This window comes from Lemur catta, chromosome X, assembly GCF_020740605.2.
Source record: "Lemur catta isolate mLemCat1 chromosome X, mLemCat1.pri, whole genome shotgun sequence".
Classification (NCBI taxonomy): domain Eukaryota; kingdom Metazoa; phylum Chordata; class Mammalia; order Primates; family Lemuridae; genus Lemur; species Lemur catta.
The window spans coordinates 59,395,919-59,412,535 of NC_059155.1; the positions used below are offsets into that span (position 1 = coordinate 59,395,919).

The 16,617-nt window shown below is 51.7% G+C and overlaps 2 protein-coding genes across 3 annotated transcripts in view; one reads left to right on the forward strand and one right to left on the reverse strand.

The window, feature by feature from the left end:
* The window catches only part of SYN1 (synapsin I), a 40,761-nt gene that overhangs the window by 19,909 nt on the left and 4,235 nt on the right, over positions 1-16,617 (forward strand). For both annotated transcript variants that reach the window (XM_045538488.1, XM_045538489.1), the window contains exons 6-9: positions 15,069-15,131; positions 15,881-16,023; positions 16,115-16,189; positions 16,287-16,389. In XM_045538488.1, coding sequence (XP_045394444.1) covers positions 15,069-15,131; positions 15,881-16,023; positions 16,115-16,189; positions 16,287-16,389 — 384 coding nt within the window. The remainder of the gene's footprint in view (positions 1-15,068; positions 15,132-15,880; positions 16,024-16,114; positions 16,190-16,286; positions 16,390-16,617) is intronic.
* Positions 7,012-11,319, reverse strand: TIMP1 (TIMP metallopeptidase inhibitor 1). Its single transcript, XM_045538494.1, has 6 exons — positions 11,088-11,319; positions 10,061-10,189; positions 8,761-8,840; positions 8,476-8,602; positions 8,105-8,229; positions 7,012-7,279 (listed from the first exon to the last, which is right to left on the reverse strand). Exons 1-6 carry the CDS (start codon positions 11,218-11,220, stop codon positions 7,109-7,111), a joined length of 765 nt encoding a protein of 254 aa, XP_045394450.1. The 5' UTR covers positions 11,221-11,319; the 3' UTR covers positions 7,012-7,108.

Here is a 16,617-nt window from a genome sequence, read left to right on the forward strand (position 1 = left end):
AATGGGACAACGCTGAAGGCATGGCCGCTAAGATCAGGAACAAGGCAAAGTGTGCACCATCTGCACTTCTTTTCAACATTGTACTGGAGGTATTGAACCAATGCAATTAGACTAACAAAAATAGTTGTAGGCCGGGCATGGTGGCTCATGCCTGTAATCCTAGCACTTTGGGAGGCCAAGGCAGGAGGATCACTCGAGGTCAGGAGTTCGAGACCAGCCTGAGCAATAGCGAGACCTTGTCTCTACTAAAAATAGAAAGAAATGATGTGGACAGCTAAAAATATATATAGAAAAAATTAGCCGGGGATAGTGGCTCATGCCTGTAGTCCCAGCTACTTGGGAGGCTGAGGCAGAAGGATTGCTGGAGCCTGGGAGTTTGAGGTTGCTGTGAGCTGGGCTGACGCCACGGCACTCTAGCCTGGGCAACAGAGCGAGACTCTGTCTCAAAAAAATAAAAATAAAAATAAAAATAATTGTAGGTGTAAGAATGGGTAAAGAAGATGTAAAAACATCTCTATTTATAGATGATATGACAGTATACCTGGAAATTCCCCCAGAGAACCAATAATAAATCTAATTCAAACAATAAAAGAATTCAGTAACAGGAAAATATAAAATCAACATACAGAAATCAGTAGTTTTCATATATACAAATAACCAGATAGAAGATATAATGGAAGAGAAAACATCATTTACAAAAACAACAAAAGAAGATAAAATACTGTGGGATAAAGTCAACCAGGGATGTGTAAACTTGTATGAAGAAAAGTTTAGAATACTCCTGAAAGACACAAAGGTAGACTTAGGCAAATGGAAAGACAGTCCTTGTTCTTGGATAGAATGAATCAACAGCTTAAAGATGTCAGTTCACCTCAGGTCTTTAATTTATAAATTTAGGGCTGGGCAAGGTGGCTCATGCCTGTAATCCTAGCATTCTGGGAGGCCAAGGTAGGAGGATTGCTTGAGGTCAGGAGTTCGAGATCAGCCTAAGTAAGAGCGAGACCCCATCTCTACTAAAAATAGAAAAAAGTTAGCCAGGTGTGGTGGCACATGCCTGTAGTCCCAGGCTGAGGCAAGAGGATCACTTGAGCCCAGGAGTTTGAGGTTTCTGTGAGCTAGGCTGATGCCATGTCACTCTAGCCCAGGTGACAAGCGAGACTCTGTCTCAAAAAAAAATTATAAATTTAATGCAATCACCCAAAATATACCTACAAACTCATATCTGGAAATGGACAAGTTGATAAGTAAAGTTCATATGGAAAAGCAAACATGCAAGAAAAACCAGGAAAACCCTGAAAAATAAGAGCAAAGAGAGGGGACTGACCCTCCCAGACCGCAGGGAGTCTGACACCTCTGCCACCAAGCATATTATGAAGCTTTTATCATTTAAACAGTCTGATGCTGACTCATGAACAGACACACTGACAGATTAAAGGAAGAAAAATTAAAAGTCCAGATATAAATCCATGTACATATGGAATTTTCGTATATGATAAAAATAGTGACTCAAGTCACTAGGGCTAAAAGGGACATTTTATTAATATTAAATCTTTGTTTTTGACACTTAAATTCTTCATTCATCTGAAATTGATTTTCATATACAATGTGAGGTAGGTAGGGATCTAGGTCATCTTTTTCCTTATAGGTCACCCTTTCTCCCCACTGAGCTGGTAGGCCACCTCTGTCGTACACTAAAATTTCACAGATGCGTGGGGGCAGCTTCTGGACTCTCTGTTCTATTCTATTAGCCACTTTATCTCTGCCTGTACCAATGCCACACTATCTTTTCTTTTCTTTTCTTTTTTTTTTTTTTTTTTTGAGACAGAGTCTCGCTCTGTTGCCCGTGCTAGACTGAGTGCCGTGGCGTCGGCCTAGCTCACAGCAACCCCAAACCCCTGGGCTCAAGGAATCCTTCTGCCTCAGCCTCCCGAGTAGCTGGGACTATAGGCATGTGCCACCATGCCTGGCTAATTTTTTTCTATATATATTTTTAGCTATCCACATCATTTCTTTCTATTTTTAGTAGAGACGAGGTCTCACTCTTACTCAGGCTGGTCTCGAACTCCTGACCTCGAGTGATTCTCCTGCCTCGGCCTCCCAGAGTGCTAGGATTACAGGCATGAGCCATCGTGCCCGGCCCACACTATCTTAATAACTACATTTTCTCATTAATTCCTGATGCCTGGAATTAATGTTGCACCTCCTGGCTATTCTGTAGCTGTGTAGAGGCTATTTTTGTCAGGGACGGATGGAACAGGACTTCAGAGGCCAGGAAGAAGGAGGAGTTAATGGTGGGTAATGGGGGCGCAGGTGGCAGAGGCCTTGGACTCCCCGCAGGCCAGCTTGCCAGCACTTTTTCCCCTTTTGTCCTCTGCCTCACTTTGCGGCACAGGGGCAAAAGTGAGGCTTGGATTAGCAGGGGCTGCACTGTGAAGCCCTGTTGGGAAGGTTGCCCAGCTTCCGTCGTGTGGCAGGAGACACATATCGGGACTCTGGCACCGATGCTCCAACTATTCCCATCTGGGTCGCAGGCTGCCTAGAATCCCCTCAGGGCTGCTCAGCTCAACTGCGTCTAGTCACCACTGGGCGTGGGGCAGATATGGAAGACCCTGCTCACCCCAGCTTGCCCAGCCTGGCGGTCCGCCCATGTCAACCTGCTCGTGCAGGCCTGGGAGAGGGCTGCCGTGGGAATAGGGAGTCACCCCTCCCAACACTTGCCACCTCCACTCAGGTGACTTATAGTGCAGCAGATATTTACGGAGGGCTCACGATGTGGCAGCTGGAGTCCAAGCCCAGGGCCTTCTCTGGGCCCAGGATTCATGGTCCTTGGGGAGTGGAGAAAGAAAGGGGGCTTTGGGGAGAGAGTGAGCAGGGGCAGGGCTGTGGGACTTGTGCAAAGGAGCGAGGGCAGGAGTGAGTGAGGAACTAAAGGGGGCGCAGGGCGGACGTTAACAGGGTAGGGCGTTTCTTTATTGAGATATAACAACTTCAGAAGAGGGGACAGAGCATGAATGTTCCCCTCATTGAGTTTTCACAAAGTGAACATATTCCTGTCGCCTGCACCCCCATTAAGAAACAGAGCGTGACCAGAACTTCAGCACGGTTAGCAGCTGAGGGTCTTTGGGAGGCTTGGGGCGGTGGCTAGGGGCTGTTGAGGAGCTTGGGGAGGTCTAGGAGTTTGAGGAAGGTGGACAGCCACCAGCTCACTGTAGCCAAGTAGAATTCTGGGTCCGGGGCAGGAGGCTGTTGCGTGTGAAGGTTCAATAGCAGACATCAGGTCGCCAGGGAAGGCAGCCAAGTTTGGGGCTTCATCTTTTTCTTGCCGGTGCTCAGAGAAACTCATGTCACCCCACGCACGGACATCATGCAAGGTTGGGATTCAGGGTATGTGGCTTTGCGGGAGGCAGGGAACTCCCGAAGGTGGTGGAGGTGCCACACCACTTCACGTGCTTCTGCCAGTTTCTGCTCCTAGAAGACAAGGGCAGTGGGGGCCAGGGGACAGTGACACTACACAGGGGACAGTAAAAGGGAGTCACAAATGGAGAGGGAATGGCGAGGAGCAGGGATGGAGAGTAGGGAACATGCAGAAGGAGCAGAGGATAGGAAGCAGGGACTCGGAAAGGAAGTGGGGAACAGGAAGAACGGGGACTCCTGGGGCTGCGGGAAACCTGGGGAGCCACTCAGTGCCCAGTTGCAGCCTTTTCTGTAGAGTCAGGAAGGCCCTTCTCTGCTCCTTCCTGAGCCCCCTCCAAGGACACACCCCTGCATCTCATGAACTATAGGTTCCCATCCCTCAAAGAGCCTGGGGCACAGAGGCCATGCCCTGCCCTGAGGGTCAGTAAAGTGTGACTGTATATCCCTTGACTAGGATATACTGTGATCCCCAGGGGGCCAGTCCCAAAGATTCAGGACATCATGGGCCGGGGACAGAATTTGCTGTGCTGGGCTAAAATTTTTTCCTGGGGTGGGGGCTCTTGCGGGGACATCTCCAGGGATGGGCACTCTTTGCTCCAGGGCAGAGGGAGGCCTGGGGGTGAAGAGTCATACTGGATGGGGACAGGTTGGCTGACTTTCGATGAGGAGCCTGAAGGGGAACCTGTCCTCATGGATGTCAGCACAGCCATTCTGGGTGGGCGTGTAAGTGGCTCTGACCACATCACTCTTTATTTTCGGGTGCTTCTATGACCCAGAGGTTCAGGACCCATTAGGAGCTCTGATTGTCTGTGAGGGGGAAAACGGAGAGGGACACTGGGACTGAGGAGCATTTATGGGGTGAGGGACTGGAGTCTTAATACCATATCAGTAGCTTTTGGGTCTCAGAAATGTACCCCACTCTTTCAGCCAGAGCAGGGTGAGGGGCTTATATTATGGTGAGGAGACAGGTGTTGGGGGGAAAGTGGGCATTAGATTGCTGCTACTAATCTTATACATTATCTCTAATATTGTATGTTATCTTTCCTAATATCAAACATTATTTGCAATGTTGTAAATAATCATTACTGATAAGAATGATCACTACTAAAGTTATAAATTAAATTATAGTTATCATAACTACTACTAACTAATATCTATAAGTGTATATGCCTAGAACTGTTGCAAGCACTTCACATATAGGACCGCATTTAATATGTACATTGTCCCTTTGAGTTAGGCATTCTTTTCATCCCTATTTTACAGAGGAACTGAGGCTCAGAAAGGCAATATGATTTCCCCAAGGACACAGAGCTAGGACCTGGAAGGGGCAGGGTTTGAATTCAGATGACCTGGCTCCAGGGTTCATGCTCTTAATGACTACGCAACACTGCCTGTCTAGAAATTAACTCGCTCTTGGTAACGTGCCACGTTATTATTATGAGAGTTTCATGTGTTTTGCCCCCCAAAAAAAATACAAGGGGCAAAGACACCCCATAATCATCCTCCAACCCCAGCACAGACCTCTGGAGGATTCTGGGTAGGGGCTGTGATGCCCATTTTTAGGGAGAATGACTGAGGCTCAGGTGAGGGAATGGCCGGTCCCCAGGTTACCCACTGAGCTGGGCCTCATGCCGCACACCTCAAACAATTGTGACCTCTACGTGCTTCCTCTTGGCTGTCAGAGTGTCCCAAACAGAGGTTCACAAACAGACACACCGAATGCTGGGGATGCGGGGGTACTTACTTTACTTGCTTTAATAGATTTTCTAGAAGAGTGATGGGGGATATGGGGGCCCCGAACTACAGATCCTGCCAGGAGCTCATGGCAGGTCTCTGGGGAGGAGGCCTTGTATGCTGTTCTGGACTCCATGCTGCATGGGTCTTGATACAGGACCCACTTGCATGCAGGTGGACGGGTCGGCAGGAGAATGGCCTCCACATTGGGTTCCATCCTTGGACTGCCACCTGATACTTCACCTTCCTCTCAGGACTTAGAATGGCTGAGGGCTCAGAGATTGCACCCTGAGGTCAGGGAACAGCTCAAGAGTGCAGGGAGCTGATACTTGTGAATTGCCAGCAGCTGCCCCACTCTTGCAGGCAGCTGAGGGAATAGTGACAAGGTCACTGGGGTCAAACCAGGGCCCAGCCCTTTCCCCCTGCAGTTGTGCCCATCAGCAAAGGCTGTCACTTGCCCCTTTTGGTAGACAGGGTTCAGACTCTCTGGGGGCATAACCAAGTGTAGATGTTGACGTAGAGATTGTTGCTGAAATGCGCATTCCCTGCTCAGGTGGATAAGTACTGGGTGTTCCAGATGTGCCCATTCTGATGCAGGAGATAATTTGGGCCCTGGGAAAACCTCCTAGGAGTGCAAAAGGCTCTGGGATAGGACCACAGAGGACCCAGGGGACTGCACTTGGTGACCTAGAATGCCCTAGAGACGTGGATTCTTATTGGTAGGAGTAGTGGGTAGTCTGATGAAAGGGAATTTAGGTAGTTCTTTTCTTCACCAAAAAGATGTATTGGGGCCTTTTTAAAACAGGTTCAGGTGAACAGGAGCACTTGAATGCTCCACTGAATGTACCAGTCTGAAATTCTGATTACCAGGGGCCTCACTTGAGTCAGGACCTTTGGAGTGAGCAGGGGCCAGGGACTGGGCCCAGCCATGGGAGCAGGAGGGCCTCTCACTCAGCTTTTATGGAGGAAGATGAGCCAGAAAGGTGAGGGTCAGGTCTAGAGACCCCAGGTTGGGTGAGAAGACAGCTGGGTGAGGGTGTGTATAGAGGGTACAGGCTGGCGGACCTGGCTTGTCCTGATTTTGAACCCTCCTACATTTCTTTGCTATCATTATTTCCTTCAGAGTTGGCCAGAGAACTGAGGGAAGGCGAGGCAGGGAAGGGGGGAGGAGGGCAGGGCTTGGGGACCGTGAGGTCACATCTTCTCCCCATCCCACTTCTCCTATGCTCCAAACAACCCCTTCCAAGGAATCTCCTGCAGGCCATGGGTGGGGAGCCACTGCTACCCCATCTTCTGGAGTTCCCAGTGGGGTTATGGGGGACTTTGGGTCCCCTGGGGGTTTCCCTTTCACACAAGTCAGACTCATGATACAAAAACCTAAGGGTGGGGACAGTTAATACCCTCAGATTTGGATGGAGCATCCTCACTAGACAACATCAGCATAATGCTTGAGGCAGTAAGAGCCATTTGCCAATCGATAGGGCATCTGTCAATGAGTTTGTCCGCTGGCAGTATTTGTGAATGGAGAATTCCAGTAAAGCCATGACTTGTCAGCAGAGGAAAATTTATTAACTAGAGAGCCCTGGGCAAACAGCAATTATAAATTAGTATAGAAAAATGTTTTAAAGTATTGACTAGAGCAATTGATTCAACAAGTTATAGTTGATAATGCAGGTTAAGCGACCATCAGATCTCCAATGCTAATGCTAGTGTTGAGAATTACTACCAACACATCAGATTTTATGTAAAATATAACAACCCAACATTTGCCATTTCTCAACCCCTTGGCGTTGGTCCCAGGGAGCTTCCACCAGGTCATCTGAGACATGGGTTTGTTCCCAGGCACTACACAGAGACAGTGTCTGCTGGTGGCAGTTCTTTATTTCATTGTCTGGAAGAATGATGGGAGAGGGAAGGGGGCAGACACTCTGCAGGCTTCAGCGTCCACCGGGGGCAGGATTCAAGCCATCCGGGGCCGCAGGGACTGCCAAGTGCACATCCCTGGCTCCCGTGGCAGGCAGGCGAGGTGGCGGCTCTGGAAGCCCTTCTCAGAGCCTTGGAGGAGCTGGTCTGTCCACAAGCAATGAGTGTCACTCTCCAGTTTGCAGGGGATGGATGAACAGGGAAACACCTGGAAGGGAGGAAGGAGGCACATCTCTGAGGGCTTCTCCTCCAGCTCCTACCTCTCCTCCGCTATCACCCTGAGCTGCTGGGGAGCCTTGGTGTCATCCCACCTGAGTACATACCCAAGAACAGCCCCTCCCACCGGGGGGGGGAGTAAACCAGCAAAAGGATCAGTGTCCTGGAATGGTGGCTGGGGAACAGTCGTTGGGGGTTAGTCAGCCAGGTCTCCTGGGGAATTGTCCCATAGAACAGGGAACAAGCGGCAGTAGTAGGGAATGGTGGGTGGGTGAGGATCTTAAGCACAGGAATAGCCAGTGGGGCTCTGAGACAGTCACTGGGTTCAGAGGACATTCGAGGCCATCAGAGAATGGTCTTGGAACAGCCAGAAGTTCAATATAAGACCCCTGGTGTCTGCACGGTCAGAGCTGCAGAGCAACACTCAGATGTGGTGAAGAAGAGTCAGTGGGTTTGGAGAAAAGCACTTTGGCTTCTTGGAGAACATTCCAGGAAAGCGAGAAACAATCCCAGAGGCTCAGGAATGGACAGTGGGATTACAGAATAGTCACAAGGGAGAGTTAGAGGGACAGGGAACAGCAGAAGATCCAGGGATCAGGCAATCTCAAGGTATGAGACACAGGGCAAGGGAATAACCAGAATTTCCAAGGAAGCAGTCTCAGGTTTGGGGGAATAGCAAGAGAGACGAGGGACGGCCCCAGGGTTTGGGAGCAGCCACAGGAACAAGGCATAGCTGCAGGGAGCAAGAAGCCAGGCTCCGGTCTGGGGAGGAGCCCCAGGAACGACGTCTAGGTGGCGGGCGGGGCCGGGCGCTCACCGTGCATTCCTCACAGCCGGCAGCGTAGGTCTTGGTGAAGCCTCGGCGCTGAGCGTGGCTCAGACCGTGCCAGGGAGCCAGGAAACTGCAGGTGTTGATGTGCAGGAGCCCGTCCCGCAGTTTTCCTGGGAGGAAGGGGGAAAGCCACAAGCAGCTTCTGATTGGCTCGGCCGGGGGGCTGCGCGGCGCCCGATTGGCGTCTTTGGCGCACAGACCCCACTGGGCAGAGGCCCGGCCTTCTGATAGGCTGAAATCGGGCTGGTCCCCGTTTCAGCAGGGACTGTTCCCATCAGAGCCTCGCCCCCTGACGGCTGCTAGGCCGCGCCCAAGGGACGGGTTGGCGTGGCACAGGGCGGGGGACGGGGCCTCACCAGCGATGAGAAACTCCTCGCTGCGGTTCTGGGACTTGTGAAAGTATCCGCAGACGCTCTCCATGGCGGGGGTGTAGACGAACCGGATGTCAGCTGCATCTCCCAAGGCCTGGAAGCCTTTGTACATCTGTTGATGGATGGGGGGAAGTGTCTCTTTTACTGACATAATCCTCCCACTCCACGTTCTTCCCTGAAGTCATATAACCTCGCCAAGCCGTGGCCAGAGGCTTCTACTTTGAAGAGGAGGCAGCTGTAAGGAACCGCTGGGGAAGGGGCGGGGAATACCTTGGTCATCTTGATCTCATAACGCTGGTGTAAGGAGGTGTGGTTGACTTCTGCGGTCCCCACAAACTTGGCCCTGATGACTGAAGGGAAGAAAACGAGTCAAATGGGCCCATAAAAAGAAAATAATTATAATGATACCAGCAGAGTACATACGTAAATGGGGATTTGGGGGTACCAGACAGCTTACTAAGCGATTTACGTTTGTTAATTGATTCATCCATATATGGAGTCTCTCTACTCCTTGCCACACACTGCTTTAAGCCCTTTTTCGTATATTCCTTTGTTCATTCCCTCAACAAATATTTTAGAGCTCCCACTGTGTGCCAGGCACTGTTCTGGGTGTTAGGGACACAACAGGGAGCAAATCACAGAAATCCCTTCCCTTGTGGAGCTCACATTCTAGCCAGGAGGAGACAGACTACAAACAAACAAAATAAATAAGTATATGGAATGTTAGGAGATATTAAACGTCATGAGGAATTACAGAGCTAGGTAAGGGAGTGACAAAGATTCTCCACTTGACCAAAGTTTAGTCAGGCTCCTGAACCTTCTCCCAGGCCCATCTGTGTGTGCACATCCTTGTAAAATTCAGTTAGCAAAGAATTTGCTAACTCAGTTTAGCAAGAAAGCCCCCATCTTCCATATCTGATCATCCTCCATATCTGATCCCACTCGGTATCTAATCAGGTTCCGCACCCTGTACCACCCCCCAGGTGATGTCTGATCCCTCTGACCCGTCTTCAGCCAGAGTCCTGTTAGGTCAGTTTAGCCAGAATCCCCCTTACCCCTGATGTTTCCTCTCAGTGATTTTCTCTCCACTGACCCCCACCCTGCTCCCACTGGCCCATGCTGTATTCGGAGTTGAGCCCAATCTCTCTCCCCCACTGCAAGGCAGTGATCCCTATCTATACCTATCGCGATGGTCCTGGACAAAGTCTGCTTTACCATGCTATTAACAATCACTGCTGATAGAGGATCAGGGGTACTAATGGGCAGGGGGTAAGATTTTAAACAGGTTGGTCAGGGAAGGCCACCCTGAGAAGGTGACGTTTGAGGCAGCCAGCCACGTGGATACCTGGGGGAAGGGTGTACCTACCAGGCAGAAGGAGCGGCCAGCACAAAGGCCCTGTGGTGGGCTTGGGCCTGGCATACTCAGGGAAGTGTGAGGATGCTAGTGTGGCTAAAGTAAAGTGCAGGGCTGAGTGGGCTCATCCCAGAGGTAAGTGCCATCGTGAGCCCTGTCTGGCTGAGAGAGGGGGAGAAAAGCAGCGTGTGGGGGCAAGGTGGGGTCCAGACTCACCAAGGTCAGAGCTGCAGAAGGCCGTCTGCGGGTGGGGTGGGGCGCAGGTGCAGGCTCGGCTAGGGGATGTCAGCCACAGCAGCAGCAGGATGCCGGGGACCAGGGACGCAACGGGGGCCATGGCAGGTTCTGTGCGGGGAGGGGATGTCAGGTAGCCCCAGCCCAGCTGCTCTGCCTGTCCCATCCTACCCCAGAGCAGCAGGGGTGGGGGCATTAGGGGACTGGATTTGGGCTTGAGGAGTTGAGGAGTTTGGGGATTTTAAGGGGGTTGGGGAGCCCAGAGGGGTTTAAGGGTTTAGAGAGTTGAGAGAATTTAGGAGTTTGTGGAATTTAAATGATTGAGGGACTGAGTGAGCTGGGGGCTTTTGGGGGTTGTGGCATTGGGGGAATAAGAGGGTTGGGAAAGTCTGAGGATTTAAAGTGGTTGGGGAAGTCTGGAGGTTGAGGAATTTGGGGTTTGGGGGCTGGCAGAGTTTAGGGGAGGTTGGGAGTTTAGGGCTTGTGTATATTAAGAGATATAGGGGGCTGTGGGAATTTAGGGAGGTTGAGGAATTTGGAGGAGATTGGGGCTTTAGGGACCTGGGGGAGTTTGGGGGTTCAAGGGGTTGGGGATTTGGAGGCTCAAGGCGATGGGGGTTCTTGAGGGATTTGGGGGCAGAGGAAGTTTTGAGGCTTAGGGAGTTGGGGATGGAGGAGTTTGCGGGATTTAGGAGCTGGGAGAGTTTAGGGAGCTGCAGAGGCTTGAGGTGGGGATTTAGGGGGCAATGAGGAAATTTGGGGGGTCGGAGGCAGTAGTGGTATTAGGGGGTCGTGGGTTTGGGAGAGTCGAGGATGGATGTCAGGGGTTCGAGGAAGTGTGGAGTTTCGGGGTTGGGGAAGCACTTCCAGCCCCAGGCCCCCTTCCCCCTTGACCAGCCCCCGGGGTCCTGGTACTCGCAGGCCTGGCCAAGAAGATGGGCATCTGGCCCCAGCGTGCAAGCTCCAGCCCAACCCAAGTCCCTGCTGGGCCACCCAGGGCCCTGCTTACCTCTGGTGTCTCTCTCGGCACTGGATCTGCGGCGATGGCGGCAGGGCTTGAGCGCTAGAGGATAAATGTCCACGCGAGGGGCGGGGGTGGCAGCGGTGCGGAAACCACAGGCCTCCAGGCTTCCTGGATGCATTACTCATCCGCCCACCATCAGCGCAGAAGCCAAGGGGCGGGCCGAGGGCTGCGAGAGGAGATACACCCTCCTCCTCTCCCTCCCCCTGAACCTCCCCCTGGCCAGCCCCCTCCCCCATCTCCGCATCGGCCTGGTCCTTCAGGCGGCCTCAGTGGAGAGCGTAGAGGCAGGAGTCCCCCAGTTTGGTCCCCTAAAATCTCCATAGCCTACCAGTGACCCACATCCCCCAGGTCCCCATGGCTGAAGCCCAAATTAGTTCATCTCTTCAACATTTATTGTGCATCTACTGTGGGCCAAGCACACAAAAATCCCTTTCTTGCTGTGTCTGACACTCTGATGAGGGGTGGCAGAAGGGAAACATTAAGTAGACATAGTGGAGGGAGATGAGGCGGGTGAATGAGGAGGAATACAAGGAGGGGAAACTGAGGCACCGAGAGATTAAGTGACTTATTGAAGATCACAGAGTTAATATGTGGCAGCACTGAGACTGGAACTCAGGTGGCGTGAAGCCAGAGCCTGGGTCTCAACTCTTCTCAAAACACACAGGCAAACAGCCAGCATTTATATAGCACTGACTGTGTACCAGGCACTCAACATAATTTATCTTATTTAAAGCTCACGACAAGCATCTGCGGTGGGGACCGGTATTATTCCCATTTTACGGATGAGGAAATATGAGGCGTAGAGGGATGGAAGAACTTTCCCAGGACCACAGGGTGTGGCTGGGATTCGAGCCTCCGCTAACTGGCCCCGGGATCCTAACCCAGGAATGGCACAGAGCTAACAAGGCGGGAATGGTGTAGGTGAATTAACGAGCATTGGGAGGGGGGGTGAGTGGTGGTGAAAGCAGCAAGTGAGTCAGTAGAAAACCGGTCCGCACCCCATCCTGCCCTGCCCCTTCCCCACCACTGTCCCACGCCCCTGGTGGGGGGTGGTGTGAGGCAATCCCCACTCACCAGCTTCCTGGTGATGCTGGAATCTTCCCTGGGTTCCTGATTAACATCCTTGGTTAATTCGAGGGAGGATAGACCAGTAATAATGATGATGATAGTGATGATGGCAGCCATTTATTGAGCACTTACTGTGTACTGTATGCTGAAATCTTCGTATAAATTGTCTCACTCACTCTCCTGTTACCTCTTTTCTAATTAATAACTTGATTAACTCAGTGAGGTTAGCTCAATAATAACAGCAACACAACGGAAACTACCACCAGCACTTACGATGTATCAAGCACTGTTCTAAAGTCTTTGTATACGCGCATTACATCATGGTGCATTAATGCTGGTTAAGGAAGGGATGTTAGTTAAGGAAGGGATGGATGGTAAAGCAATAGTAATAGTAGTGCGCAGCGCTCTTTGAGGATTGAGGCTTACTGTGTGCCAGATATTGTGCTAAGCGTTTTTCCAGAGAGAACTAATTGATTCCACAACATCCCTGTGAGTTAGACACAGCTCATATTCTCGTTAAACAGATGAGGAAACTGAGACAAAAAGGGGTCGAGTGACCAGCCCAGGAATGAGAATGAAGAAATGACTCTGTTGGAGGGACCAAAAAAGGAGGAAGAGAAGTAAACCAAAAAATGTGAAGCAGCAAATTGTGAAAGTGAGAGTGGATGAGACAGGGGGCTGAGTAACATGGGCCGGGGAGAAGTGAGGGCAGGGAAAGTCCTGCCTCAGCCCCTCGCTGACCCTGGTTCTGACTCCAGCTCTCTAATTCTGAAACCTGAGTCAGCACAGAGTTTTGCCGACTGTTTACATGTGAGGAGTTGTGTGTATCTGGGTTATTGTGCAGATTTAAAACAGGCGGTAGGGGGTGGCATGAAAGGACGTCCGGGTGTGTGACCACCTGGGAGCCAGATGGGTGGGGGGCCGTGGAGGCCAGCTGGCACCTGACGACCCCCACAGCATACCAGATGCTTGGGCCTGATTGTGCCCTTTGTATAGATCCAGAAACTGAGGCCCAGAGAGGGGTCAAGTGACCTGCCTGGGGTCCCACATGGCCTTAGGAATAGGAGAGGCCAGATTCAAACCCGAGGCTTTCCAGAGGATCCCGGAGTCAGAGTCCAAAGCTCCCTGCAGGCACACATGTGTGGGCACACACTTACACACATGCACAGCACTGTGTTCAGGCTCAGGTCCAAAAGAAACAAGGACAGTTCATGAAAAGAGAGACCTAGAAACCCCGGGGCGTGGGGGGAGGTATGTGTGTGTATGCACAGCTCTCTCGTGTGTTGTATGTCCATTCCTGAGAGGCAGGTGTGTGTCTGTGTTTTGTGTGTTGCTTCTGGAATTCTGTATCTGCCTCAGTCAGGCGGGTCTAGGTTACATAAGTGACCGTGAATGCCTTGCTCCCTTCTGTGCTGTGTGCATGCCTGAGGGGCACCGCACAGGCCCGCCTTGGCATTGTTTCCCTGGCACGCTGCCCAGAGGACCCCCCCCATCCCCTCATCCTATCGTCATGCCTCTCAGCCCCCACCATGATGACGCCAGTCATTTGGGAAATGAGGAAGGGGGGGTGGTGCAAAAGGAGGGCAAGGCCTGAAGGTCAATCGGTCACCCTGAGTCTGCGGGCTTCCTGTGCCTGTCGGGAACTGGGAACCACCACCGCCCCAGCAGCCCCTCCGGGAATGCCATCTAGCTACCTTGTCAGCGGGAGGGAGGGCCAGAGGCACCCTGCGCGTGCAGATGTGCTATGGTGGGGCTGGGGTCGTCCCACCCAGTTCCCCCTACCCCACCCAGGGTCAGGGGAGATTTGATATATCCTCCTCCTCCTCCTGAATGTGTGTGTGGGGGGCAGTGACCAACAATGTTCTCTGCACACTTAGGAGAGTTGAGTCTCTGGCTGTGTTGTGTGTATGTCTCTGTGTTGTATATGTGGCACGGCATGTTGTGTGAGTGTGTCTACATACACTCTTTGTGTGCCTTGGCATGTGGTGTGGGTCTGTTATGGGTCTCCGTGGTGATGTGGATACTTGAAAGTGCACACCTCTGTCTGTCGTGTAGGTCCTTCTGTTTGTTGTGCGTGTGTCTAGGAGTGTTGCATGTGTGCTTGTGTTGAGTAAGGGTCCAGCCGTGTGTGCCTCGGTATTGCACATAATCGAGTAATCCTCTGTGTTGTGTAGGGACCGTGACTGGTGTGTGGGTCTGGGCGAGAGGAGGGAGCCTGTGTGTGTGCTCGAAAGTGTTGATCGTATGTCTAAGTGTTGAATGTGTGCTGCCCAGGAGTGCTGGCTGCTGTCCCCTGCTGTGAGCACCCGGCTGGCTGAATGGCTGCTAGGGTCTCTGTGCAGTCCCAAAGCTAGGTGTTCTTTGAGCCTGTGTTGGTTGTCAGTCTCAACATGATGGGCATCTCTGGGTTTAGCGGTGTAGATCTGAGTTCCGAGGGTTCCCATGTCCCTAATTGTTTATTTGTGTGGACGGGGCTGACATGCAAGGCTTGGCTGAGGGGTCCAGTTGCTACATGCTCACCACCACACCCCCATACATACAGTAACACTCACCTCGTTATCATCCATTCACTGTAAAAACAAACTTTCTCTTTTCCGGAAAACTCCCCCACCCTCAACCCGTGCCTCTGCCCAGGAAAGCAGGGGCGGGAAGTCTGGGACTCGGGGTGGGGGTGGGGGGATGCAGGGAGGAACAGACAGGCAGGGCTCTGGGTTTGATTCTGGGCTCAGAGGTGCTGTGTGACCCCTAGCTGCTGTCTGCCCATCTCTGACCCACCTCTTCTGGGAAATGGTTTTGTAATGTGGCTCCCACTGGATGGGGTCCCCTCAGCATCACTCCCGGCCCTGGAGGTCAGCCCTCCTGCTCTAACCATGCCTCTTCTGCCTTTGCCCCCACCAGCTCAGCAGCACAACGTACCCTGTGGTTGTGAAGATGGGGCACGCACACTCGGGGATGGGCAAGGTGAGTCTGTGGCTGGGGTGTGTGCGTGCATGTTTGTACAGTGCATGCTCCTGGCACTGCATGTGAGGTAGATGTGCATTTGCGGGACACACACCAGTAATTCTGTATAATTGTGTGTCCTGGGGTGTTTTTATCTGTTTGGATTTTTGTTTTCTCACATTCGGCTGAGTTTGTCAGGCCATTTTTCTATGGTGCATTCAGGCAATTTTGTGCATCCTGTTATTTTGCTAGTGTATCCAGCACTGGGTTTGTGTGTTACACGCATGCCTGTGTTGAACACACACAATATGGCCTTTTATATTCCAGGGTCTTGGGGTCCTGCATGTTTCCCATCCCACAGATTTTGTCTCTGTGTGTACATAGAAAGCAGACTTGTAATTTGTTTGAAAGTGTCTAAGCTTCTGTGTGTTTGCATATTGTGTGTACAACTGATTTTGTGTCTGGGTACCCATATTTGTATACTGTATACACAGTTTTTTCACAGCTTTATTGAGATATAATTCACACACCATACAACTCGCCCATTTAAATGGACAATTCAGTGGTTTTTAGTATGCTCAGAGCTGTACACACTCAACTTTGTGTCCTTGTGTACATGTACAAAACAGGAGACCCATAATCTTGCATGCTTGAGTGCCTTGGCATGTCCACCTAAATTTTGTGTACTCACTTCACCTGTGTGTCATGTGTACTGGCCCCCACTGCTGCCCCATCCAACCAGGCCCTGATCCCCACCCCCACCCCCACAGGTCAAGGTGGACAACCAGCATGACTTCCAGGACATTGCAAGTGTTGTGGCACTGACCAAGACCTATGCCACTGCCGAGCCCTTCATTGATGCCAAATATGATGTGCGTGTCCAGAAGATTGGGCAGAACTACAAGGCCTACATGTGAGTGGAGAGACCAAGGCCCAGGGAGGGGTCCCCTGTCCTGCCCCGTGCAGCCAAGGCCCCCCTGAGCCTCTGCCCCCTTGTTCCCCAGGAGGACGTCAGTGTCAGGGAACTGGAAGACCAACACTGGCTCTGCGATGCTTGAGCAGATTGCCATGTCTGACAGGTGGGTGGCCCGCACCCAGGTGGGGGAGGGAAGGGAGGTGGGAGCCTGGCTGCCCGGGCAAGGCACTGACAGGCTTCCCTGCCCCTCTTCTTGGCAGGTACAAGCTGTGGGTGGATACATGCTCGGAGATTTTTGGAGGACTGGATATCTGCGCAGTGGAAGCGCTACATGGCAAGGATGGAAGGGATCACATCATTGAGGTGGGAGCACCTGGGGATCAGTGGGACACAGAGGGAGGAATGGGTGTGAGGCAGCAACATGGCAAACTGTGAAGCTCTCTGTGACTTGAAAGGTCCTCAGCAAACGGCCATGTGCTTAGTAAGCTGTAAAGTACCTTGTGAACGTTACAAGGGGACATCTATGGCAAATGGTAAAACACTTGGTAAACTCTAAACTGCTCTGTGATCTTGGACCTCCTTGGTGAATAT

Bases quoted from the DNA above. Each gene is read 5' to 3' on its own strand.
- TIMP1 (XM_045538494.1), bottom strand. From the start codon at position 11,220: ATGCATCCAGGAAGCCTGGAGGCCTGTGGTTTCCGCACCGCTGCCACC. The intron at 8,603-8,760 runs GTATTCCCCGCC...ATCCATCAACAG, and splicing joins ATGAGATCAAGATGACCAAG to ATGTACAAAGGCTTCCAGGC. The intron at 8,230-8,475 runs GTGAGGCCCCGT...CCTTCCTCCCAG, and splicing joins CGAGGAGTTTCTCATCGCTG to GAAAACTGCGGGACGGGCTC.